The 23,810-nt window shown below is 50.4% G+C and overlaps 11 protein-coding genes and 1 non-coding gene across 12 annotated transcripts; 7 read left to right on the top strand and 5 right to left on the bottom strand.

Moving 5' to 3' along the window:
* Nucleotides 1-650: 650 nt before the first annotated feature.
* Asppvi_008375 (uncharacterized protein) lies at nucleotides 651-3,037 on the bottom strand (the record flags this gene model as incomplete). Its single annotated transcript, XM_043304246.1, has 3 exons — nucleotides 651-1,256; nucleotides 1,307-2,639; nucleotides 2,688-3,037. 3 exons carry the CDS (start codon nucleotides 3,035-3,037, stop codon nucleotides 651-653), a joined length of 2,289 nt encoding a protein of 762 aa, XP_043160181.1.
* Nucleotides 3,038-5,071: 2,034 nt separating this feature from the next.
* Nucleotides 5,072-6,829, top strand: Asppvi_008376 (putative amino acid transporter; the record flags this gene model as incomplete). The annotated part of the gene is made up of 8 exons (XM_043304247.1): nucleotides 5,072-5,244; nucleotides 5,312-5,325; nucleotides 5,386-5,458; nucleotides 5,506-5,837; nucleotides 5,889-6,247; nucleotides 6,301-6,498; nucleotides 6,548-6,691; nucleotides 6,743-6,829. The coding sequence occupies 8 exons, from the start codon at nucleotides 5,072-5,074 to the stop codon at nucleotides 6,827-6,829; spliced, it is 1,380 nt and encodes a 459-aa protein (XP_043160182.1).
* A 394-nt stretch (nucleotides 6,830-7,223) lies between these two features.
* Nucleotides 7,224-7,336, bottom strand: Asppvi_008377. The gene has a single exon. It is a non-coding gene; the product is annotated as a tRNA-Leu (tRNA).
* An 861-nt stretch (nucleotides 7,337-8,197) lies between these two features.
* On the top strand, nucleotides 8,198-10,115 carry Asppvi_008378 (flavin-containing monooxygenase; the record flags this gene model as incomplete). The annotated part of the gene is made up of 5 exons (XM_043304248.1): nucleotides 8,198-8,270; nucleotides 8,321-8,541; nucleotides 8,588-8,906; nucleotides 8,960-9,598; nucleotides 9,643-10,115. 5 exons carry the CDS (start codon nucleotides 8,198-8,200, stop codon nucleotides 10,113-10,115), a joined length of 1,725 nt encoding a protein of 574 aa, XP_043160183.1.
* Nucleotides 10,116-10,596: 481 nt separating this feature from the next.
* Nucleotides 10,597-11,855, top strand: Asppvi_008379 (carbon-nitrogen hydrolase family protein; the record flags this gene model as incomplete). Its single annotated transcript, XM_043304249.1, has 5 exons — nucleotides 10,597-10,744; nucleotides 10,788-11,278; nucleotides 11,330-11,542; nucleotides 11,590-11,634; nucleotides 11,679-11,855. 5 exons carry the CDS (start codon nucleotides 10,597-10,599, stop codon nucleotides 11,853-11,855), a joined length of 1,074 nt encoding a protein of 357 aa, XP_043160184.1.
* A 366-nt stretch (nucleotides 11,856-12,221) lies between these two features.
* On the top strand, nucleotides 12,222-14,582 carry Asppvi_008380 (putative C6 finger domain protein; the record flags this gene model as incomplete). The annotated part of the gene is made up of 9 exons (XM_043304250.1): nucleotides 12,222-12,283; nucleotides 12,333-12,571; nucleotides 12,620-12,806; nucleotides 12,857-13,394; nucleotides 13,441-13,479; nucleotides 13,527-13,577; nucleotides 13,636-13,892; nucleotides 13,937-14,496; nucleotides 14,548-14,582. 9 exons carry the CDS (start codon nucleotides 12,222-12,224, stop codon nucleotides 14,580-14,582), a joined length of 1,968 nt encoding a protein of 655 aa, XP_043160185.1.
* A 384-nt stretch (nucleotides 14,583-14,966) lies between these two features.
* Nucleotides 14,967-15,854, top strand: Asppvi_008381 (uncharacterized protein; the record flags this gene model as incomplete). The annotated part of the gene is made up of 3 exons (XM_043304251.1): nucleotides 14,967-15,053; nucleotides 15,109-15,473; nucleotides 15,566-15,854. 3 exons carry the CDS (start codon nucleotides 14,967-14,969, stop codon nucleotides 15,852-15,854), a joined length of 741 nt encoding a protein of 246 aa, XP_043160186.1.
* A 355-nt stretch (nucleotides 15,855-16,209) lies between these two features.
* On the bottom strand, nucleotides 16,210-16,874 carry Asppvi_008382 (GNAT family N-acetyltransferase; the record flags this gene model as incomplete). Its single annotated transcript, XM_043304252.1, has 2 exons — nucleotides 16,210-16,261; nucleotides 16,309-16,874. 2 exons carry the CDS (start codon nucleotides 16,872-16,874, stop codon nucleotides 16,210-16,212), a joined length of 618 nt encoding a protein of 205 aa, XP_043160187.1.
* Nucleotides 16,875-17,212: 338 nt separating this feature from the next.
* On the bottom strand, nucleotides 17,213-17,582 carry Asppvi_008383 (uncharacterized protein; the record flags this gene model as incomplete). The annotated part of the gene is made up of 2 exons (XM_043304253.1): nucleotides 17,213-17,516; nucleotides 17,554-17,582. The coding sequence occupies 2 exons, from the start codon at nucleotides 17,580-17,582 to the stop codon at nucleotides 17,213-17,215; spliced, it is 333 nt and encodes a 110-aa protein (XP_043160188.1).
* A 912-nt stretch (nucleotides 17,583-18,494) lies between these two features.
* On the top strand, nucleotides 18,495-20,555 carry abr2 (laccase abr2; the record flags this gene model as incomplete). Its single annotated transcript, XM_043304254.1, has 7 exons — nucleotides 18,495-18,680; nucleotides 18,734-18,789; nucleotides 18,835-18,945; nucleotides 18,994-19,053; nucleotides 19,104-19,274; nucleotides 19,323-19,445; nucleotides 19,496-20,555. The coding sequence occupies 7 exons, from the start codon at nucleotides 18,495-18,497 to the stop codon at nucleotides 20,553-20,555; spliced, it is 1,767 nt and encodes a 588-aa protein (XP_043160189.1).
* Nucleotides 20,556-20,793: 238 nt separating this feature from the next.
* Asppvi_008385 (isocitrate dehydrogenase [NADP], mitochondrial precursor) lies at nucleotides 20,794-21,201 on the bottom strand (the record flags this gene model as incomplete). The annotated part of the gene is made up of 2 exons (XM_043304255.1): nucleotides 20,794-20,992; nucleotides 21,050-21,201. 2 exons carry the CDS (start codon nucleotides 21,199-21,201, stop codon nucleotides 20,794-20,796), a joined length of 351 nt encoding a protein of 116 aa, XP_043160190.1.
* Nucleotides 21,202-21,366: 165 nt separating this feature from the next.
* abr1 (multicopper oxidase abr1) lies at nucleotides 21,367-23,560 on the top strand (the record flags this gene model as incomplete). Its single annotated transcript, XM_043304256.1, has 3 exons — nucleotides 21,367-21,699; nucleotides 21,751-22,800; nucleotides 22,943-23,560. The coding sequence occupies 3 exons, from the start codon at nucleotides 21,367-21,369 to the stop codon at nucleotides 23,558-23,560; spliced, it is 2,001 nt and encodes a 666-aa protein (XP_043160191.1).
* Between the last annotated feature and the right edge of the window lie 250 nt (nucleotides 23,561-23,810).

Genomic DNA, 23,810 nt, shown 5'->3' on the forward strand with positions numbered 1-23,810 from the left:
GTATCAGTCTCGGTACACATAGTTCCGCCTGATCAACCGACGCCCGGTGCCCGGTGGGTGCAAGAGGCCGTGCAAATGCTGTATGCGGTTGGAGGCTACGCCTCGGAAGAAACGACCTCTGTTAGATAATAACTGTACTGCGAGGGTCCGTAAGACCTCGTCTATACGCCTGGACAAGGTGATCCTGTTGACAAGGGCTGATAATGAATGATATGGATGACGACGGACCAGAGCGATTCGCTCCCTTACTGGAATGCGAGTAATGTGCGAACAGGATTGTGGCACTTCATAGATAGCTCATATGGCTGATTGATTGTTGAATGCCAGACGGACTGAATAGGTCTTTGCTGGCCGAGCGTGACAGGCGTGGTCATGCAAACGATGATCCGGCCCACAAGGAGCAGGATGGAAGTGGACTATTAGCTTGTCGTATGTCGACGTCGGTATTCCAGGTGCAGCTCTGGAAAAGCCATCATGCTACACGACGGTTCCTGTGCAAGACATCCTGAGAAGTGATGCTCGCGAAATTTGCCACGGAGTGACGACCAACTCGGGCGACTAGTGACGCCAACAGTGCTGGACCATGGTTTATACACCCACGACTATGGACAGACAGACTTCGAGGGCGAAGGTGCTGCAGGCCGAGACGGTTACATTGGCCGCGGTGGTCTCATTACTTGAAAACCCTTCTCCTTGATCTTCTTCGGTTTGAACCGCTCGGTGGAACTTCGTTTCCAATTCAAGAAAGTCTGTCGACTCGACTGGCCCTTGTCCGTGCTTTCATTTGAGGACTCTTGTGACTGCGCTGGAACACCAGGAGGCCGGCCATAATACAAATCCGATTCACGGACTGAATAGTCGACGCCTGACTTGCTCGGCAACTGTAACAGCTCGTCGAAGGCGTCGCTGGAATGTTGCGACGAGTTGGAATCTGTCTGCGCTGAGTGGGACGACTCGATGGCTGAACCGACCGAATCAGAGTCGGCGTTCTCGTACTCATAAGAAGTGACTCTGCCATTGAGAGATCGTGGAGGCCTGTAAAACGTTGAGGCCTCTGGTGAATATGGCGCTGTGGCTACTGGCAAAGTGGGAGAGTTCGGCATATCCGGGCGGTCTTCAAAGCCTCTGTACATTCTGCGCGAGGAACCTGGACGGTAGCGATCGGAGATGCTGTCAAAAGTATTGACGTCTAGATTTTTCCCGTCTAGTTTCCGGCGTTTGTCGCTTGGGCTTGGGAGCTCGGCTAGGGTCAAATGCTGGACACAAGTAAGCTCGCTGAAATAGAAAAGGCAGATTCGGGACTAACCGGAACTGTACTTGAACCCACCCATCGATCGCAGGCAAACCTACGATCGGGTCCTTTAACGGCGAACCGTCCTATATGCCAGAGCGAGATGAACAAAAAGCCGAACACTACTACAACACCATGGAGAACCAAGATGAAATAGCCCATCCATTGCCTTGTTATCTCGTGAGACGGGCACACAAAGGCAACACTCAGGATGAGCGTCAACAAGCGGACAGCAGTACACCAGGCACTTTTCGAAAGGATAGATTTCGTCCGTCGCTGAAGAACGAGATGGGCGAGAATGACCACTTCGCATCCGCCGAGCAGGAGTAGCTGTACCCAGCCCCAGAGCTGCAGACCGCCGATGGCTAGACCCTGAATGAGGGGAAGGCAGTAAAGAAGATAATGAGCGATGTACTCCATGGAGGTCTGAACCCGAGGGGAAGCCCTGGAAGAGTCGTGATCGGATCTCCTCGACTTCTGTATCGTCTCATAGCGAGCGACGAAGAGGTTTGAGCCAACGAGGACCGCAATCATCAAGACCATCAGACAAATGCGGTAACTGGGCAGGTATCCGACGAGGACAAATGGATACGCTAGATACGCCAAGAGAGGGAGGCTGAAGAACAGAAGCGTGACGCCCACAATGCTACGACTTGCTTCTGGGATTTGCGCAAGGGCAGAATGGAATGTTACGCCATGCCGCCATCCACAGTCGATGAGCCATACCACCAGCACTACGATCACGATCGCAGATACGACAATGCACAGATTTATCAGAGCGTCGAACATGATATCCAACATGGAGGGAAATCCGAGATTCTGCGCCATATACTCCAGTCCAAAGGTACCGTTGGTCGCGTAAATTCCGTCTTGTATTCCGGGATACGTGAAGCCATGGTCGATGGGTCCGCTCCAAAATAATAGCGATGACCACGCCAGCTGGCTGACGATAGGCTGGTAGAAACCCGGGTATTCCATCGAGAGGGAACCAAACAGGAAGATGAACTGAAGGTACCGCACGTAGTCGGCCACGTCGACCACAATCTTTCTTATTGAATCCTGAGGTGCGGGTGCGGTTGTGATTCTGTGCTCGGGCACTGAGCGTCTTCTCTGCTGGCTGTGTCTGCACCACGAAGCTATGCCCACCAGGAGGATGATGGCGGCTGGAAGATAGGTAAAGGCTGCCGAGGCAGCAGTTCCAATATCGGGAGTGATTCGAGCGGCCGTACAGGCAATATTAGTGCCATTGGGTAGACTGAAATCAAATTCCCCGGCAAGGGTATGAAGTGGATGACCATATTCAAGGGAGTAAGTCAATTCCCATTTGGAGACTTGTAGAGCCTCCGGCCTGATGACAGTTCAGCAGAGATTAGAGGAATTCAAGCTCTAAACTTACAGCCTCCAAAAAACTGGAGGAGAATAACACAGCTTTTGAATCCGATCTAGACGGCCAACAGGGTAGCCGAGCACTCGGAAGCGCAAGTCATTCTCTTCCGTCAATTGAACATCGGTACAGGTAACTTGAGATGCATTGTAGACACCCAGCAGGGTTAACGACAATGTCCTTGCATTTTCGGACGTATGAATGCTACCGTCTAGACTGCTAATGTGGAGATTGACGTCCAACGAACGATTCAAGACCGATGTCTCACATGGAAAACGCCGTACAAAAGCACCTTCACACGGTAAGATAAAAACAAAAAGGAAGATCAGAAGCCCATGAAGACAAAATGACCAAGGCAGCATTCTGCTATGGCGGTAACATAGTTTTCTGGCGTTACGGAGTAGACAGGAGAGAGACTGATCATACATGATCCATGTCCATGAGATGGACTCTACGGAGCAGTTTCCCGTCGACAATCAAGCACAGTGTTTTGCCCCTGAAGGGCGAAGTTTTTGCCAGTGGATACACCGGGATCTCCACCGTCTAAAATTATCAACCACTTGTGTTTGACATTTCAAGACCCTTGTGGCTGCCTAGCAAAAGTCTATCCTTCTCTGAACCTTCTTATTGGCTTGATCTTTTGATCTGCAACAATTTAAGGATCGCAGAAGACAGAAGTTGCATAAACTGCATTTTATGTGGAGTACCTCTCTTAGGTGGTGTCACATGATCTCATACAGGCGTGAAGGGGCCAGAGTCACCTGACATTCAGAGTCAGGTGATTAGTCCAACTGCCTAAGGCTCCCAGGCTCCCAGGCTCCCAGGCTGCAAAGCACTAGCCCTATACTTGCAATGACGCTGGCAGAAGATTACAAACGGCCCTTCTGCGATAGTCTAATGACTACTAAAAGGTAGTGTACTTACCACTTCAAGCTCAAGTATGAAGTACTTAACAGATCCCGGATATCCGCAAGTCAGGAACCTCATTCGTACACAACAGCATGACTGGAGAGGCTATGGTTTGCCATACTCCAGTCTAATGTACCTGTGGGATCCATCTTCTCCAATACGGCAATGTTGAGAACCTAGCTCTCCGAGATTTCTTGACATATCGTCCCCAACCACGTTCTCCGTTGATTCCGAGATAATATCGTCAAGCTTTTATCCGACCACATTATTGATGATCCTCGCAACCTCTTACGTACACTCATGTGGGACGATCCTCCTTGAGCGTGGGATGCGGAGTATGGGGTATCCCAGACTGCATGATCAACCTTGACGACATCAGACGAGAACCTCAGCAGTAGCAGTGTAGGAAAATCTTTGGCGCCAAAAGCTCGCATTGTACAGGATTCATTCAAGAAAAGCAACACCGGCCGCAAAGCACTGTGCAGAATTCCAAAGCCTGGGTTCCACCTGCCCAATGTGAAGACAAACCTCCTGTCAGAGCTGAGGAGAAATATGAGTAAAGCCTTCTCGGGCTATACTGGAGATGATCTGCGCCGATGATGAAGGTGGCAATATATGGATCATAATTCTAACGAGCATATACCAGCAGAGCATTAAGTTGTTGCTGATCTGTAGACCATTGACCATTTCCATGAGCAGCATCCGACAAGCGAAACATCTCAGCGGTGAATGCAAGTCTGCATTCCGCAAATGCAGTCCAGTCCAGAGTTCTAGCCATCCCTCGACCATCTGATTTCCGCTAAGGCATCGATTTCAAAGTCTCAAAATCTCTCGCATCCCGGAAGAAAGCGCACCGCATTAATAACAGTAATTCCCAGGTGGTCCCGAGTGAAGTAAATCGGGCCAATGAGGGTGCATGAAAAAAGCGGCTAGATTCGGTTGCGGCGGCAGAGGGCTGAAGTGGAGCCATTCTTGTTACTCAATTGTTGAAAAATCTTCAGTGATGATTGGACAGTGATTACTGTTAGTCACAAATAAGCTCCACAGCCGCAGGATCTGTACCTTAGCAGAGCTTGAGTGGCTTCATGCAGATTAGGAAGTTTACCTAGACGATGACACTTTCCATGCCAGATTCAGAAACAGCAGCAGCCATGACACACGGTCCATTACTGCCGATTGTGCTCCGGAATCTGGGGGCTTCGCATGTCTTCTGGAATTGTGTATCTCGGTGTTTTCTAATGCAATTACCAATCGATTTTCTTAGTCAACTGATATCTCCGCGTTTCTCCAGTCAACACCAACACCGAGATTCATTGCCACGACCCACCTGGCTGACGTCCAGAAATTTTTTTCACCTGCCACTCATATCATCACGTCCTCGTCCTCTTTCGTTTTGTCGACTCGTCAAATAACTCGTCCTCCATCCGTTGCTCAGTAGCATAGTCCCTCGTCACTGCCCATTCCGGAGCACAAGAAGAAAGACGACAATGATGTTGGAGGGCGTCCCCCCACCGTCGGAACCCATCGAGGCCAACCAGAAAGATCAAGAGAAGGCGATTGATGACGGTGCCGACTTGAAACCAATCGACAATACCCCTTACATTGATCCTTTTGGCGACGAGCAAAATGCAGAAGTCAAGTACAAGACCCTCAAGTGGTGGTATGTATTACACGTCCCTCTCTGTCTATGGCATGGTGTGTTGATCGCTGACGGAGGACGTGTGCAGGCAATGTGGAATGTGTAAGCAGTTGAATGGAAAATGGTCAAGTGGACGTGAATCTGACGCGTCTCTCTGATTAGTTATGATCGCTGAATCCGTTTCTCTCGGTGTACTCTCCTTGCCGGCAACTCTGAAAGCTCTCGGTCTGGTCCCGTAAGTGTGCGCTCGACGGCATCCGCGCTCGTCACTAATTGTCGCAGCGCCATCATCTTGATCGTCGGCCTCGGTATCCTGGCGCTGTACACGGGCTACACGATTGGGCAATTTCGTCAACACTATCCTCATATCCACAACCTTGCTGATGCGGGAGAAATCCTCATGGGCCGATTCGGTCGCGAGCTATTCGGTCTGGGGCAGATTCTGTTCTCAATCTTCATTATGGGCAGTCATATTGTCACCTTTACCGTCATGATGAACACAATTACGGACCACGGCACCTGCTCGATCGTCTTTAGCATCGTCGGCATGATCATCTGTATGGTGCTCTCGTTGCCTCGGACGATCAAGAACTTGACATATATCTCCTTTGCATGTGAGTGCCCTTTCGATTGTTCCCTGGGAACTGATTACTGACCAACTCCAGCTTTCCTGAGTATTTTCTCCGCGGTGATGATCACCATGATTGGCGTCGCCGTCCAGTACAAAGGAGGAGCTAACATCAGTATTACGTCTGAGACCAACATCTATCACGCCTTCAGTGGTGTGACTAACATTGTCTTCGCGTACTGTGCCCATGTTGCGTTCTTTGGTCTCATTGCGGAAATGGAGGACCCCAAAGAGTTTACCAAGTCCCTGTGCATGCTGCAGTTCTTCGAGATTGCGCTCTACGTCACAGCTGCCATCGTCATCTATTACTACGTTGGAAACGACATTGTATCGCCGGCGCTGGGCTCAGCCGGTCCTTTGCTGAAGAAGGTTGCCTACGGTATTGCTATTCCTACTGTATGTCCAAATCTCACCTCATGCTCTCTGTGCGAAGGCTCACAATATGATAGATTGTGGGAGCCGGTGTCGTCAATGGCCACGTTGGATTGAAATACATCTATGTCCGCATCTTCCGCAAATCTGGTCGCATGCACAAGCGTGATCTCCTCTCTGTTGGCTCATGGATTGCCATTGGGTTGAGTTGCTGGATCATTGCCTGGATCATCGCGGAGGGTATTCCTTCTTTCAGCAATATTGTCAGCTTGATTGTATGTCATAAACCTCGACCTGTCGGGATCAAAAGCTAATTGGACACAGAGCTCCCTCTTCGCCAGTTGGTTCAGTTACGGTCTCCCCGGTGTGTACTGGTTGCACATCAACTGGGGTAGATGGTTTTCCTCTCCTCGGAAGATCTGCTTGACTATTATCAACATGTTGATCGTCGTTATCGGTGCCACCATGGTAAGTCCTCTGAATTGTAGTCTCAAGATAAACGAGACTAATCAAAAGCAGTGTGGCCTGGGATTGTACGTCTCTGGCAAGGCTATCCACGACGACTCCTCCAACACAAGCTTTACTTGCGCCAATACTGCGAACTAAGGCATGTGCACGAACGGTATTTGGTTTTGGTTAATGTTTGAAGCGTATGATGACTACACGAGAATTATACTAGATCATGGCGTCTGCGGATTCATTGATGGGAGACGATTAGACTTGGGCTTGTATATAGACTTTCTTTGAATATACATGATATGCGTTTGTCAACTACACCGCTGCAATCATCAGGGATATCTTCATACAAGTACTCATCCTGTTGTCGCGTACCAGATATAGTGAGCGAAGAGTGGCTGTCAGTTGATCGAGGACAAGGTTACTTAGGGCTTTAGACCAACAGTTTACCGATGTCATGAAATTATGTTTGCAAATTAAGCAAAAATATATTAGCCAAAAATAAATTAACAACTTAATAATAAAGGGAAAAAAAGAAATTGAATGACAAGAGTGGGATTCGAACCCACGCCATCATACGATGATGAGGAAACTCTAAGAGTTTAGTATTAAGGTGGACCTTAACCTCACGCCTTAGACCAACTCGGCCATCTTGCCTTACGTGGGAAATTAGCCCATTTATGCCAATATGAGCCAACTACGCATCGGGTAGATCGGCAGAGTCAAAGGAACACAATACGAATAATTTGATTTTCATGTAGCTGAACGACCTAGAACTATGTTATGAGCTACATTAAAGAGGTCAGTGCTACGACTGACGACAGGATCCTCTACCCATGTTTAAAGAAGGGTTTGTTCTTACCTGGTTCCTGGCCTAAAGGTTGAGTCTAGATGCCATTCAAGTCGAGATATATTCTACGAGGCTACCTTCGAGGATGACCCACTTCCAGAGGAATATGAACCCAGCAATCGCAGCAAGGAGTGATGCAAGGGAGTATCTGCGATTAGAAAAGGCGAATAGAAGTGTCGAAGGATCAGTAAGGTAAAGTCGAGCATGCGGCCTGATTACTGATCTTTTACCACAGTACTACTGACCGCTACACAGTAACTCCCTCCTTACCTCTGCCGTCAGCCCATCAAATCAACTCATACACTCCATGATCTGCAAAATAAATTGATCAACATCTGATGTTGCGGCAACGATATCCTCGGCAGATCGCAAATAGTCGAAAAATCTCACAAGATGAACCTTAATCCCCGCAAACCCCGCATGCAGAGCTCCAAATTCCGAGGTTTGCCATTTATGCTTGTCTCTGGGTTTCTCCCATGGATAGTTCTCCCCGATGTGAAGGTCATAACAGCGTAAGTGTCCACTAACTATCCGAGGCATTGACAAAGCTCTGAGCTGTGGATTGCCGGCGACTGACTCGTGCGGGGTCCTTATTCTTGATATATGTTCTTGTATGGTAGTTTGTAGTGAGCCACCAGACACTCAATTTAACATCTTCATTCGTAAAGATGGCGCCAGATGTAGAAAGACACGTAGGAAATCAGGCCTTTACCCGCTCGACGGCAGTCATCATTGGAGCTGGTATCTCGGGTCTGTACCATACAACGCTCTTCTACGCTCTTCAAGTGCAGATGTTGACCCGAGACCAGGATTATGCACCGCCATTGACCTCATACAACGAAGCAAATGCCACAACTTCATCATCCTGGAGAAGAGTAGCGGGGTCGGAGGGACGTGGAACGATAACCGCTACCCTGGCTCATGCTGCGACGTCTGGAGTTCCCTGTACAGTTACTCGTTTGAACAGAAGCCCGACTGGACCAGGGAATATCCAGGCCAAGGGGAGATCTTGGTACTGCCATTGTGCAACAAATCAGGTCCAGAGCTGACCGAGACAGGATTATCTGATTGGCGTCGCCCAAAAGCACGGCCTGTACAAGCATATCCGGTTCAACTCGGCTGTGGAGGAAGCACGATGGGACGACGCCGACCTCAAATGGAAGGTCAGGGTCAATGTCTCCGGAGGAAAGGATAGCCAGTACCTCGAGTCATACGAAATCACGACCGACTTTCTTGTCTCCGCTGTCGGACAGCTAAACGTCCCCCACATGCCTGACATCCCTGGCCTGAAAGACTATAAGGGTAAGCTGATGCATTCCGCCCGGTGGGATTGGAGCTACGACTGGTCGGGAAAGAGAATCGCCGTTATTGGAAATGGTAAGCCATGCCACATGGCATATGTCTCAATCAATAGTATATAACAACGATAGGCGCAACGGCCGCCCAGATCATCCCCGAAATCGCCAAAACCGCCTCGCACGTTTCTGTCTACCAGCGCACCCCCAACTGGATCATGCCGCGCCTTGACAGACCCGTGGGTGCTGTGCAAAGAGCTCTGCTCACATATATCCCGCCCATCCGGTGGCGAAAGCGCGCGCTCATGATGGACTTCCGGGAATGGTTCTTCGATGCGGTCGTTGATGGGAATTCGGCGCTCTCGGATGTGATCCGCAAGACGTGTCTTGATGCCATGCGGGCGCAGTTACCCGACAGGCCGGATTTATGGGAGGTGCTGACGCCGAATTATTCTCCGGGATGTAAACGGGTGCTTCTCTCAGACGACTATTATCCTACACTAGGCAAGGAGCATGTAGCTCTAGAAACTCGTCCCATCCAGCGGATTACGGAGACAGCGATCGAGACTGCTGATGGCGAGATGAAGGAGTTTGATCTCATTGTTGCGGCGACGGGGTTCAGAACGGTCGAGTTCATGTATCCCATCCAGATTAACGGGACAAATGGTCGGTCTCTGTCGGATATCTGGAAGGACGGGGCGATGGCGTACTACGGTGTGACGGTGGAGGATTTGCCTAATTTCGCCATGCTATATGGGCCAAACACTAATCTGGGTTAGTAACTCACTTTCAATAGTGGAGATATGCTGACGGCACAGGTCATAACTCGATTATTTTGATGATCGAGGCTCAATCGAGGTACATCAGCGCACTCGTGAGCCAGATACTCCAGGCGCAGAGGGACGGTCAAAGTCTGGCACTGAGACCTAAGCCTGAAGCTGTGGAGAGGTTCAACGAGGATATCCAAGCAGCCCTGAGAAAAACCAGTTTTGCCGACCCCGACTGCAGCAGCTGGTACAAGACCGAAGATGGACGCATCACCAATAACTGGCATAGTACGGTCGTCGATTACCAGAACGAACTCTCCAGCGTCCGGTGGGATGATTATACTGCCGAAGGAACCGGCAAGTCTTTGATTGCAAAGAAGAAAGAAACTAATATTGGACGGGTGAATGAGGGGACGTTGATCAGTAACACCTCACTTCTCTGGGGTACGGTCAGTGCAGCTGTGGCATTGGGAGGATACTATCTCAAGGGGAGTGCTTTGGTCAGAGGAAGCCGAGTGAGATGAGCGGAGTGCATGGTAGCACAGTGGAACCATCGTGGTTGGACTTGTGCAAAATACCACAGTTCTGCCGGGCATTTCTGGTCTTTGCTCGGGATCTGCAGATAAACAGCATACGCCGAGTGTATATCTTATCAGCCAAGGCGCGTCACTAATCATGATTACTGTATCTATGCAGGTCGGATCCATATTGCTGACTGCTTCTCTTACACTCATTGCGATAATCGTATGATCTTGAACCGCATACAGATCCCGAGGAAGATGATACGTAGTCCCATTGTGTTACTCGAGAGCAATATGCAAAGACCGAGGAGTTGTGGTCCGAATGGACTGATGTGATCATGCAGCTTCAAGTACGACGTAGTTGATGTCCAAATAACACATATATAAAGGTCTCGAGACTTGACTCTCTGTCCTTTTCATATCGATCCACAAGACCGAAGAACGAATACCAACTCAGACTCTCATACTCTCATACTCTCACACAATGGCACCAATCTTGAAGAAGTACAAGGCCGCAGCAGTCAACGCCGAGCCTGGCTGGTTCGACCTCGAGGAATCTGTCCGCCGTACCATCCATTGGATTGACGAAGCCGGCAAAGCTGGCTGCAAATTCATCGCCTTCCCTGAACTATGTAAGTGACCTCTTGGTATCCCTCAGCTGTACTGACTCTGCAGGGATCCCCGGATATCCGTATTGGGCCTGGAAAGTCAACTACCAGGAAAGCCTGCCTCTCCTAAAGAAGTATAAGGAGAACAGTCTCCCCTCCGACTCGGAGGAGATGCGCCGCATCCGCAACGCTGCCCGCGCCAACAAGATCTACGTCTCCCTGGGCTACTCGGAGGTCGATCTTGCAAGTCTGTACACGACACAGGTCCTGATCTCTCCCACCGGCGATATCCTCAACCACCGCCGCAAGATCCGGGCCACCCACGTCGAGCGCTTGGTCTTTGGCGACGGCACCGGCGACACGACGGAGTCGGTGACGCAGACGGAGATCGGCCGCGTGGGCCACCTGAATTGCTGGGAGAACATGAACCCGTTTATGAAGGCGTACGCGGCCTCGCTGGGCGAACAGGTGCACGTCGCCGCCTGGCCGCTCTACCCAGGCAAGGAGACGCTCAAGTACCCGGATCCGTTTACGAATGTGGCCGAGGCGAATGCGGACGTAAGACATTCTTTACCCGGTATCCTCCGTTCTGAACTAACAGCTGCCCAGCTGGTCACGCCCGCGTATGCCATCGAAACGGGTACTTTCACCCTGGCCCCATGGCAGACCATCACCGCCGAGGGAATCAAGCTCAACACGCCCCCGGGTAAGGAGTTGGAGGACCCTCATATTTACAACGGTCATGGTCGGATCTTTGGTCCAGACGGACAGAATCTCGTGGCCCATCCGGACAAGGACTTTCAAGGCCTTCTGTTTGTTGACGTAAGCACAGCATTCCGTCATTTACATCTAGGCGCTAACTCTGATAGATTGATCTGGACGAATGCCATCTCCCCAAGGCCCTCGCTGATTTTGTAAGTCGGACACTGCATAATTGAGCGAAGCTAATGCATCCCAGGGAGGTCACTACATGCGTCCCGACCTGATCCGTCTGCTGGTCGACACCAACCGGAAAGACCTGGTCGTTCATGAAGACCGTGTGAATGGAGGAGTTGCGTATACTCGTACAGTTGACCGGGTTGGACTGTCGGCGCCTTTGGAGGCTATAAGCCAGGAGGTTGAGCAGGAGAAGTGAGACATTGTGGCCGGTTGAGAATCTCCACTCTCTTTTGTGTGTTGGCTCCTTGTACTTCAGTATCCGGCAATGGTGATGTAGACTGGCATTGAAGTCTGCATGTTCTACCTATGATAAGCCGAGTTATAGTTTCAGGTTTCGAATGAGTATCAGAAAAATAATTTTATCAATCCTAAATAGAGGATGGTTAGCATTTCACAAATCATACGATTCTAACTTATCAATGTTAATATAAGGGTTCCGCTCGGTGTCTGCTCTCGGGGATTGCTCACGGGATCTGTCCAAATTTTCCCTCGAGCAAACACCACACAGCAATTTCAAACGGCATCTGCTGTCCTTCTGTAAGATCATCGAGAGTTAGTTACCATGACCACACCCGTACTCCGAACATCTCGCCGTCCACCTGTCAAGGTTGCCTGTCTGCCCTGGTATTCCACCTAACCACCGGGGTAGAACCACAGCTGATGAGTGATATAGTCGCGCATCACGGATCCGATGCGACGGCCAAGAAAAATGTGCGAATTGCATCTCCCGGGAGAGAACATGCTGCTATGTTCCCAGCAAGCGAGGGGGAGCGAGAATTCCTCGCAACAAGTGCAAGAGCAAGAGTAGACCATCATCCTCTCCGACCGTACAGACTGTAGATGAGAAGGACGAAAGCCGGCAGGTGTCAACACCTAGTGCAGAGGGCTCATGGAATTCGAACAATGAGGATGGTACACTGGCCGCGTCACACTTAGTTTCTAAAGTCACTAACAGATCAGACCTTCTCGATCACTTTAGGAGCCTGGGGAGACCGGGTGCTGGTCTACGCAGCGTCGAAAGCTCGGTGGCCGAGATGGAACACATCTTTGACAGTATCTTCGGGGTTGAGAATGGGGAGCCTCTTCTATCTGAAAGCGACGAGTCCATTCCGGACCTATTGCAGATATATGACAGCGATGAGGACATGTACGCCACCTGCAAATCCGTCGCGACAGACAGCCTTACTGACGAGTCAGACTCGATGCCTACTACGTCTTCATCCATCTCTACTATCCTATCCTACCTCCTCCAGAACGACTCCCGGCCTACAATCGTCCCCTGAATGAAAATTCGACATTCCGACCGTCCAGTCCGCTGAGCTTGGCTATATCGGCCATCCTCGTTCTCATCCCGCACCCCGGGATCAAGCAACCGTCGACACCGGAGTATACGCGGCTTCGACGAAATGTGGCCCACAGTTTCGCGCAGTCGGCTCTCGAAGCAGTAGAGGCGGATCTGGAGTTACTGGACTCCTCATCTGACCCGTCCAGAGCACTAAGCGACGGAGCCCCGATGATCGCCCGGCAGCCATTTCATCCGAAAGTGCCCTTGCCACTCGAGGCCGTTCTGGCGCTTGTACTTTTGAGCGTTTATGAATATGCTCAACGGGGGAATATCAGGAAGATGTGCAATCGAGCGGGACAGGCCTTGACAGCTGCGATGAGCATGTCGTTGCATGAGATGGTCGAGGACGACGAGTACGCCGAGGCGCGTCGGAGAGCTTGGTGGATTACTGTTTGTGGTTGTTCTTGAAGTGTATGACTCTGGCTAACGATCGTAGTATTTGACTGTCTGTCAAGGCTCGATAGCCAGCGGGATGGTAGGTATCCTGGGTTCCTTCCGCGGATTTTGTTCTGATCTCGATAGCCGGCCGCATTCAACGTGTACGACCCACGCTTTGTGACGCCGTATCCTGAGGTAAKAGCTTCTTCCTGAATCACAAGTAAACATATGTTAACCTTCTAACTGACGGCAGGGATGGAAACTCCTCATTGAGGCGCAGCAAACCATCCTCGAGGCTACCACGTTTGTCCACGATCTCGACCAGACCGTCAAATCTCGGTTCAAGGCGTCCTGGATCTCGAGTCGAATGACGGAACTAGATCATCAAATCACGGCCCTTCTTCTTCTTTGCAGGCGGGCGTCCTTATCCACGACTGTCTCTCCCTTGGACTCCCCGGAAAAGATCGCCTCACGGACCATCAACCAGATTGCGGAGATCAAGCTACACAGGTACTGCCGCTCAGCAAGTTTCACTCTGTTGCTAACCATTTCAGCGCTCGCATTAAAGTCCACCGGTTCTGCGCCTTCTCGGACGTCCCCATCTTCCGCAAGCGCCACTGTGATCTCCAACCCGAATGCTGTGGCGTCGAGCCAGCGGAATCAGCCATCCCCTCGCCCCCGGAAGAAATCCCCCTTCCGTCAATCATGAAAACTGACCTCCCCGATCTCACGTTTCCTTTCTCCTCGCATGCATCATCCAAGATATGTCTCCAGTCTGCCCTGAATATCGTCACCCTGGTCGATAACCTCCCCTACCCGAATCCAGACCATATCATCCCCCTGACCCTACCTCCGTATCTGTCAAATGCCTCTCGTGTAGAAATTCCACGAGTGATGCCCATTTTCGCCTGCTGCGTAATGCAGGCGAGCTATGCGATGCTGATGCTGTATCTCAAGGCGCGGGCAAAACATGCCAATAGTCCTGAGGACTCGTTGTCCGCCAAGGGCCCGTCGCTCACGGGGTTTTTGAATGAGTTGCAGCAGAATCTCCGGCTTGTGTCGAAGATCCTGGCAAATTATGCGATTGCTGCAGAGGCACTGCAGGGGATGAAGGGTGAGTTTCTTTTGTTATCGTTTTCTGCTAATTGTTTGCTAACCAGGTTAGAGGAGGTATCGCATTGGGCTTTCTTGGAGGGTTGATCTGAATCTATAGAGTACTTTATAGTATCCAGGCCACAGGTCCGACTGGGTCCACATAATTCGCTGTCAGGTATGAATTGCTGCGAGAGAAGGGAGAAATCGTGGATTGTAGCCTTTGTTTCCCTGCATTCTCATACTTACCTGCATATACGCACAGACATCATGCTATTGCGCCTTCGTCCCATTTATCTAGTAGCTTCCAAAACCGCAATCAAATGGTTACCATCATGCCGCGCATTTGTAATCGAGATTGTTAACCAACCTTCCAGCAAGATAACTAGAAATAATCGTTTCTATGTCCCTAGGAGTCCGTGTCAATGCAGTGATCAATTTCGGTTCGATGCCCTAATTCTTGCCGTATACCAACCAATTTACTCCACCGTTATGGCTCCCACTGTTGCCTTTGTTACCGGTGGTAACCGAGGATTGGGCTTCGGACTGGTGAAGCGCTTCGTGGCTAGTCCGAACTACGTAAGTTATTATCAGTTAACCGAGATCTGTCCGGAGCTAATCAAGCCACTCGCAGCTTGTCGTGGCTGCGGTTCGTGATCCGGCGCACCCAACCACCCAGGAGCTATATCAGCTACCCGTGGGCGAGGGCAGCGGCATTATCGTAGTGAAGTACGACGCCAGTGTTGAGCAATCTGCCTTTGACGCTGTCGAAGAGGCTACCGACAAGGGCGTTGATCATATCGACTACGTTGTTGCCAATGCCGGTATCGCTAAGGTGTACCCTCTGGTTAAAGATGTCAAACGCGCCGACATCGTCGAGCACTTCCAGGTGAACGTCCTTAGCGTTGTCTCTCTCTACCAAGCCACTCGTCCTTTTCTTGAGAAGTCGATTACCAAACCTGTCTTTGCTATTATGGGATCTGGAGCTGGAGCTCTAGGGTAAGACATGCTCTTTCTTATTTCTCCGCCTCTGGGTTTATTATATTATCCTCCCTATCTGATGTCTTCTACTGTACTAATCTCCTCTCCAGCCGCCAGCCTCCTGTCCCTAGTGCGGCATACGGTGCTTCCAAGTCCATTCTCCCGTGGTATGGCGTTCGAATCAACTCCGAAGATGAGTGGCTCAACACCTTCGTACTGGACCCTGGCTGGGTCCAGACTGAGATGGGGAACGCGGCTGCGAAAGGGTGGGGTCTGGAATCAGCGCCGGACACCATCGACAAGTCTACAAGTGGTATGGTTGATGTTATTACGAAGGGAACCAAGGAGCAGTACGGTGGCAAGGTTGTCCTCTACACCGGCGAGGTTCAAGAATGGTAGATTTATTTGATAATTTTCTTCTTTACCTGTATCTAGCCGGTTTCTCAAGGAAGCTATGTTCAGTCACCCTGATATAGTACACTGCTGGTCTAAATTCATAATAAATGTGTCTATCTGAAGAATGAGTTGCGCTGTAATTGTCACCATCTGATAGTACCAGCTTCACCCTAGATAAGCTCGGTTGTCAGGTCTCATGATGTGGACAGGTAGTAAGTATCAAACACTCATAAAAGCTCGCTAATTAGAGTGACCTCGAGCTGAATTTCGAATTGTATTATTAAGTGATTGTCTAGGCCCTTATTAATTATCAGGTATGACTCTAGATGATCCAATCAACAGCATATTGACAGACGTCTTAGAGGTTATCATCGCTACAAACACTGTACTGCAGATAGACGGTATCAATCCTTCTCATGTCAGTAATAAACTGCAACAGGATGCACAAGGCACGTACCATCGCCCATTTTTATATCCCACATTCTTCAGTCGCCCTCTCTCCACAAACCCGCGTTGTTCATACCACTTTCGCAAACCCTCGCCATTCTCCTTCCCGGTAGTGTCAACCGACATACAGGCGATAATACTACGCACTCGACCCTCGTCCTCTGGAATAACCTGGACATGCGATTCGTACTCCGTGTGTTCCCGCGCACGGTGCCAAACCCCCGCTTCTGACTCGACAGACTCCAGAATGGACGAGAGTAGACGGCTCCCTACGCCTTTCGCTGTATATTCTGGGTCAATGTACAGGGATAGCTCGACAGTCGGCGCGTATGCCATCCGTGTGCCATTGAACGGGGTGAGGTAGCTGTACCCTAGGACTTTGCCCGTTGCGTCGATTGCTACGCGATACGGTAGCCCGCGGGACTGAATGTCTCGGAAAGAGGCGATAAGGGATTCCAGGGGAGGGGGATGCCGAAGGAATGTGGCGACTGACTCGCGCACGTAGAAGCTGTAGATAGCGTGGATTTGAGAGATGTCATCCTGAGTGGCTTCTCTGATTTGGATGGACATTGTCATTGTGCTTTCCTGATGTTAGGATGGAAAGGAAACATGATGCTGCGGATTAGACTTTGGGCGATGATATGAGTCATTGGCTGCAGGCTGTCGGGCTCGCTCGTGTTGTTTCGTTAGCTTAATAATGATTGTTTTTATCAGATACGAACTTATCAAGAGTCTCGGCTCCAGTCCACTTCTTGGCCTCTCTCCGTTTAGCTAGATAGCATTCGGCTGAATATATACTTGTATACTTGTATACATCAATTCTCACCGCGCATGTTATAAGAATCTGCCTATTATATATCCCCTCTGTTTCTCTCCCTATCTTCAACCCATTCCAGATATATAGCTCAAGACCTCTATTTCTCGCTCCCATCCTGAGAACCTTCAGCAGTGGATCTCTCGATCGGTGCCTCGGTGGCGGATGTCGTATAGTCTCCCAAGCCAAGACCAGGTGATTTGTAGTCATAGTCGTACCACCAGCCGATGTCATTTATGCCGGACGCATAGTATTCTTTTCTCATGGGTTTGTTTTTCTTGTTTCTGTTGTTGAGCTGTCTGGTTCCACGGACACCGTAGTTGGTCGATGCTTGGGCGTCGTAGGTGCCGTATGTATTGTCGCTGTCTATGGGTTCGCTCATGTTGAGTTCAGAGTTCAATCCACTTGATTTAATACAGTTTTGATATATTTAGTGATTACTTGAAAAACATATGGCCCTTGAAGGGCATTTTATGTGTGGCAGTGGCAGTGGCAATAGCTATAGAATGATATACTCCTGATGTCACCACAGCTGAATGCATCTCAATTCACAACATAAACTCAGAGTCTATTTAGATTAGAGTTGTATCTGTTATTATAATTGTTTCTAAATATGAAACAGGAGTAGAGCTAGTAACGGATTTTACCTAACATATTAGACGTTGTTTCTACCTGCTGTAGTTATGGGAATGGAATAGCATATAAACAGCACCCAGCAGATATATATAGAGAGCTGCGACTGGGTCTAACGAACGCACCTATACCATTTTCATATATTATTCAATTACAGTTTCACTATAAAGTATTGAATAATGATAGCTATAGTTTAGTACATTACTGTAATCTTCAATGCTCAGTCACAGACATATATACATCAGAAGTTGGCCTTGCTATTGATTGGCCACTCTCAATCCTTGCAACAGCACTTCAAAGCTTGTGAATTATCAATCTACGGCTCAATGTCATCGTTATAACTGGAATGGGCGATTATTTGCCCTATATTCTAGAATAATACAGTGGCCAAGCTGATCCGCCCAAGCCCAAGGAGAGGACAATGTGCTGGGAACGTCCAATGATCGACAGAGGCTCATAGAGTCAGAATATTGAATAATAACAACAATAGATAGCCACAAGATGACGGCTAATCCCTTTCCGCTGCGGATAGTCTAGGACATTTGTTTGTATGCAAGGGGGAGAATGTAGGGGGCTTGCCAGCGCTGCTCGCAATAACTTCGTGATTGACGGACTGTTTTCGGTCATTGCCACGGAAACGGGGAATATGTGTCATATGTTTGAATTGTATCATAAAAAGATGGATCAGCTTGATGAGACTGTGTCGGTTGTCTCTTGTTTCAGTCTTCGATTCATTCATATACGACAAAATGATATGGTATCAATCAGCTTCCCTGCTGGGAGTGGCTGCGATCGCCCATGCAGCCCAGGTGCGCTATTCCCTCGACTTGACATGGGAAACTGGCAGTCCCAATGGTGTCAGCCGGGATATGATCTTTGTCAATGGTCAGTTTCCCGGTCCCTCGATCATCCTTGACGAGGGCGACGAGGCGATTGTAAGTTTACGGCAGCATTGCAGCATATAGAGATCGTCATACTGATTTGGTAGATTGATGTCACCAACCACTTGCCATTCAACACATCCATTCACTTTCACGGCATCGAGTAAGTACTCTACTGCCAGGGGAAGATTTTGCTGATGTGGTACAGACAGAAAAATACCCCATGGGCTGACGGAGTTGCTGGTCTCTCGCAATGGGCCATTCAGCCGAACCAATCCTACACCTACCAGTGGCAAGCAGATACTTATGGGACTTACTGGTGAGCTTGTTCTCCGAAGTACAGGCATTATAAAAGCTAACGGCTCAGGTACCATGCTCATGACAAGGCTGAAATCATGGACGGGCTATACGGGCCGATTCATATCAGGTAAGATCTCAACATAAGGCAAGAAACGACTCGTATTAACGAAGAGATAGACCTTCCTCTAACAGAGATTCCCCATTTTCAATGATCTCCAACGATCCGGCCGATATCCAGGCCATGAAGCAAGCCGAGCGCAACGGCAAACTGGTTATGCTGTCAGACTGGGATCATCTGACTGGCAATGAGTACATGAAGGCAATGGAGGAGACTGGATATGATATCTTGTGCGTCTGACAAGCTCTTCTTTACTGGACATGAACTGACCAGATCAGCTGCTCCGATAGCGTTCTCATCAACGGCCGCGGCTCGGTGTTTTGCCAGGACCCCGAGCAAATGACCCAGATGGTCCCGCCGCCAGAACTGGCCATCGTCAACGCCTCGCTGACCGACAAGGGGTGAGTTAATCCATGCATATCGCAGATCAGAGATGATGCTGACGGAAAAGATGTCTGCCATTCGTGCTTCCCATCCAAGGCGACTGGGAACATCACCCTGAGAAGCTCCCGCCCGGCCTGAATGACGGCTGCCATCCCAGCACCACTCAGGAGACAATCTTCACAGTGGATGCCAGATCCCAATGGGCAAGCTTCCACTTCATCAGTGCAGCCAGTCTCAAGGTTCTGGTCGTTTCGATCGACGAACACCCAATGTATGTGTACGAGGTTGACGGCCGGTACATCGAGCCGCAGCTGGCGCACAGTATTAAGCTATACAACGGCGAGCGGTACTCAGTCATGGTCAAGCTGGACAAGGAACCGGCCAATTACAAGATGCGCGCGGCCAACGACGGCGGCAACCAAATCGTCTCCGGGTTCGCGACGGTCACCTACGAGGGCGGCCAGACCAGCCAGCGGCCATCGCAGCCCTACATCGACTACGGGAGCCGTAACACCAGCGCCGATGTCATCCCGCTGGATACGAACAATCTGCCACCGTACCCGGCCATCAGTCCTGCCTCCGAGCCGGATGACTTTCACATTCTGATGCTAGGCCGCACCAAGACCTCCTGGGAATGGTCACTGGACGGAGCAGCCTTCCTGCCTAACCACCTCGGTGCGCTGTCGCCAGCGATTTTGGACCCTGCCGCTCCCGAGCTGGCGAACGCGCTGAAGATCACCACCCGCAACGATACTTGGGTTGATATTGTCTTCCAGCTGGTTGTCAGCAAAACTACCCCAATCCAGCCTCCTCACCCTATGCACAAGCATTCCAACAAAGCCTTCCTCCTGGGGACGGGCCACGGCAAGTTTAACTGGACATCGATCAAAGAAGCCAAGGAGGCGAGCCCGCAGAGTTTCTTGAAGACTCCTATCTACAGAGATACGTTTACTACCTCGCCGCAGGGAGAGACGTGGACTGCTATCCGGTATCATGTCGAGAATCCGGGTCCGTTCCTGTTGCACTGCCATATGACAACTCATCTGGCCTCGGGAATGGGTCTGATTCTGATGGACGGAGTGGATGTGTGGCCTGAAGTGCATGCAAGCATGATTACTCCTATGTGATTGTCAGGAGCGGATACCCTTATGAATCTTCAGTACATAGGATTCATCGCATAACATTTCATATTTGTTTATCATCTACGCCATTTTTAAACCTGGGAATGTAGTTGAAGCTAGGGTGGGCTCTCGGATAAATATAGAAGTGGGGATATTACTGTCCCTGATCCTGTATTGAGTAGGGCATTCCGCATACATCAAGGAATGATCAACAGGGGAGTTGGACTCCTCCTATCCCTTCTTTCTACCTCTCTACCTCCGTTGGAGGGACTTGGATCAGGGACGTGAGGCGGCAGCGCTTACTCTTCTTCAGCTTGACCTCCTCAACACGGGCCTCATCGGGGGTGATTGTGGCGCACTGGACACCAACAGCATACTTCTTAATGGCCTCAGCAGCCTCGACGGTGACCCTTGTCATCGGTCTGGTTACGGTATTCAATACCCTGGAACGAGATTAGCGCCGAGGACTTCGATTATCGAACATGAAGAGTATATCATACCAATTCGTAGTATTTGAGGTCAATGTCAAGGTAACTGATCCAGAGATTACATTGGAGGGACTCGGATCAAGTTCTCGCATCCAAAGAGCCCCAGCGGTTACTTCATTCGGATGGCCTGGCCCCTTGCATTCCTCGCCTCCCCCCCCTTGCATCACACTACTCCGATGTCAGCGTTAGCTCATAGTTGTTATTGTTTACAATTTCCGCGTTCATTGGCCCCTGAATGACTTTATTTAGCTTCGCTATACCGTCCCAATGGGTAGAGCAGAATATCTTTCCTCCAACAACCGGCCCCCGACATAGGCCAGCGACAAACCATGTTCCATTCAAGGGCACTCCTTTTCTCCTGGCTCGCGGGCTTTACCGCGGCCAAGGATATTCATCTCGATTGGAACATCACTTGGGTGTGGGCAGCACCCGACGGCTTTGGCCGTCCCATGATCGGGATTAATGACGAGTGGCCATGCCCGATTGTCAATGCCGACCTGGGCGATAGACTCATTGTCGATGTTCACAATGGACTGGGGAATCAGTCGACAGGAATCCATTGGCATGGCTTTCATCAATACATGACAGGAACGATGGATGGCTCGAACCAGGTGACGCAGTGTGCCTTGCCTCCGGGGAGCAGCATGCGCTATGAATTCGAGGTACGTCCTCCACTCGCCGTAAAGATTATACTGTTTATACTCAAGGCATAGGTCAATCAAACCGGTACTTATTGGTATCACTCGCACGAAATGGGCCAGTATCCTGATGGGCTCCGCGGCCCATTCATCGTCCGGGATCCCTCGCCTCCATTTGCGTACGACGACGAGTTTACCCTCACGCTGACCGACCATTACCACGAGCAAATGCCTGTTCTTCTGCAGCAGTACGAGGCTGACAGCGTAGGCGCCCAGGCCGGTGTGAATGAACCCTTGCCAGCGGCAGCCCTGATCAACGAGGGAGTCGACTCCACCAAGCTCCGTGTAGAGCCCAATAAGACGTATCTTATCCATTTGGTCTGTGTGGGCAACTGGCCCGGCCACGTTATTGTGTTTGATGGCCACGAGATCAGCGTCGTTGAGGTCGACGGCGTCTGGGTGGACACCTATCCGACTGGAGACAAGAAAATTCGCCTTGCCACGGGCCAACGCATGAGCATCCTTCTCAAAACCAAGGACAACGCCGATGCCAACTATGCCATCTGGGACTCGATGGACGTCAACATGATGTTCTTCTACGAGAATCGATCTATCCCCGACGGATTCAACCCCAATGCGACGGCATGGCTGGTCTACGACGAAGCAAAGGAGCTTCCTCCACCGCCCGACGTCCACGAACTCGACCCGAACAACGACTTTGTCGACGATCTCGTCTTCGTGCCTGCGAATCACGAGCCCCTCCTCGAGAAAGTCGATCGCCAGATCATCTTGAACACCGGCGTGACTCAACGCGACGGCCGCAGCGTGTTCGCCATCAATGGCCAGACATATGTGGATCCGGGGGAACCCACAATGTACACTGCGCTGGCAGCAAGCCCAGAGACCTCTACCGATGAGTCGATATACGGACAGGTGAACCCCTTCGTGGTCCAATATGGCGAGGTCGTGGAGATCGTCATCAATAACCACCACGGCAACCTGCACCCCTGGCACTTGCACGGCCATCAGTTCCAGGTCCTGCAGCGCACGTACCCCGAGGGCGGGTACTTTGATGGCTACTTTGCAAACATCTCTTCGACGCCTGTGAAACGGGATACCATCATGGTACAGAACCATGGACACGCGGTGCTTCGATTCCGCGCAGATAACCCAGATAAGTTTCTGTTACTCCAGTGAAGATGATGCATACTGACCTGTACTACGAGTTTGGCTCATCCACTGCCATATCGAATGGCATGTTACCAAGGGCTTGACGGGCACCATTATCGAGGCCCCGGCGCAGCTGCATGATATCTCAGTACCGTTGGACCATCAGAAAATCTGTCCCAGCTATGGCACACCCGCGGGTGACAACACCCCTCCAAATGATGCGCCTCCTGCGGATGACACAAACAAGCCCATATCTCCTGCTCAGGATACTCCCCAAGCTGGCGGCTCACCAGGCTCAGCTCCTGCTCAGTATACCCCTCAGCCTGGGGGTAACTCGGGGCCATCTGCTCTCCCTCAGTATACTCCCCAACCTAGCGGCGCACCAAGCTCAGCTCCTGCTCAGTATATTCCTCAACCTGAGGGTCCTCCAGGCTCACCTCCTGCTCAGTATACCCCTCAGCCTTGGGGTAACCAAGGTCCACCCCCCCCGGCTCAGTATACTCCTCAGCCGTGGAGTCCACCCAGCAACGCCGCGCCACCAGCCAACAACTACCCCCCTGCCTACGCACAGGGCTATCCCGCTGGCTACGTTCCTGTTGCGCCTGGGCCCATAATCATCGACTCGGAATTCCACTCCGGTGGCAAGTCTAGTCACGTTGAATCATCTGGTGTGAAGACCGGCCATGATGGAGAAGCCCGTCATGGCAAACAGTGAGGACTGCGTGAGCCTTATAGTTCTTTTGTATATAGCTTGACTTGATTATTTTTAATATTCTCTGGTAGATATGCCAATAGAGTGTTCTGGTGCTGTACCTCTCGTCTACAGGGGCCATAAATGGTCAATTACTGTCTATACAACGGAGAGTAGGAATTGTCATTGTTGAAGTATTCTGGATGAGCGCCATGGCAGAGTAATATGTTTCAAGCTCGCTATCTATGAATCAGTATCATAGAGATTATCGAAG

The sequence above is a fragment of the Aspergillus pseudoviridinutans genome (assembly GCF_018340605.1).
Source record: "Aspergillus pseudoviridinutans IFM 55266 DNA, scaffold_5, whole genome shotgun sequence".
Lineage (NCBI taxonomy): Eukaryota > Fungi > Ascomycota > Eurotiomycetes > Eurotiales > Aspergillaceae > Aspergillus > Aspergillus pseudoviridinutans.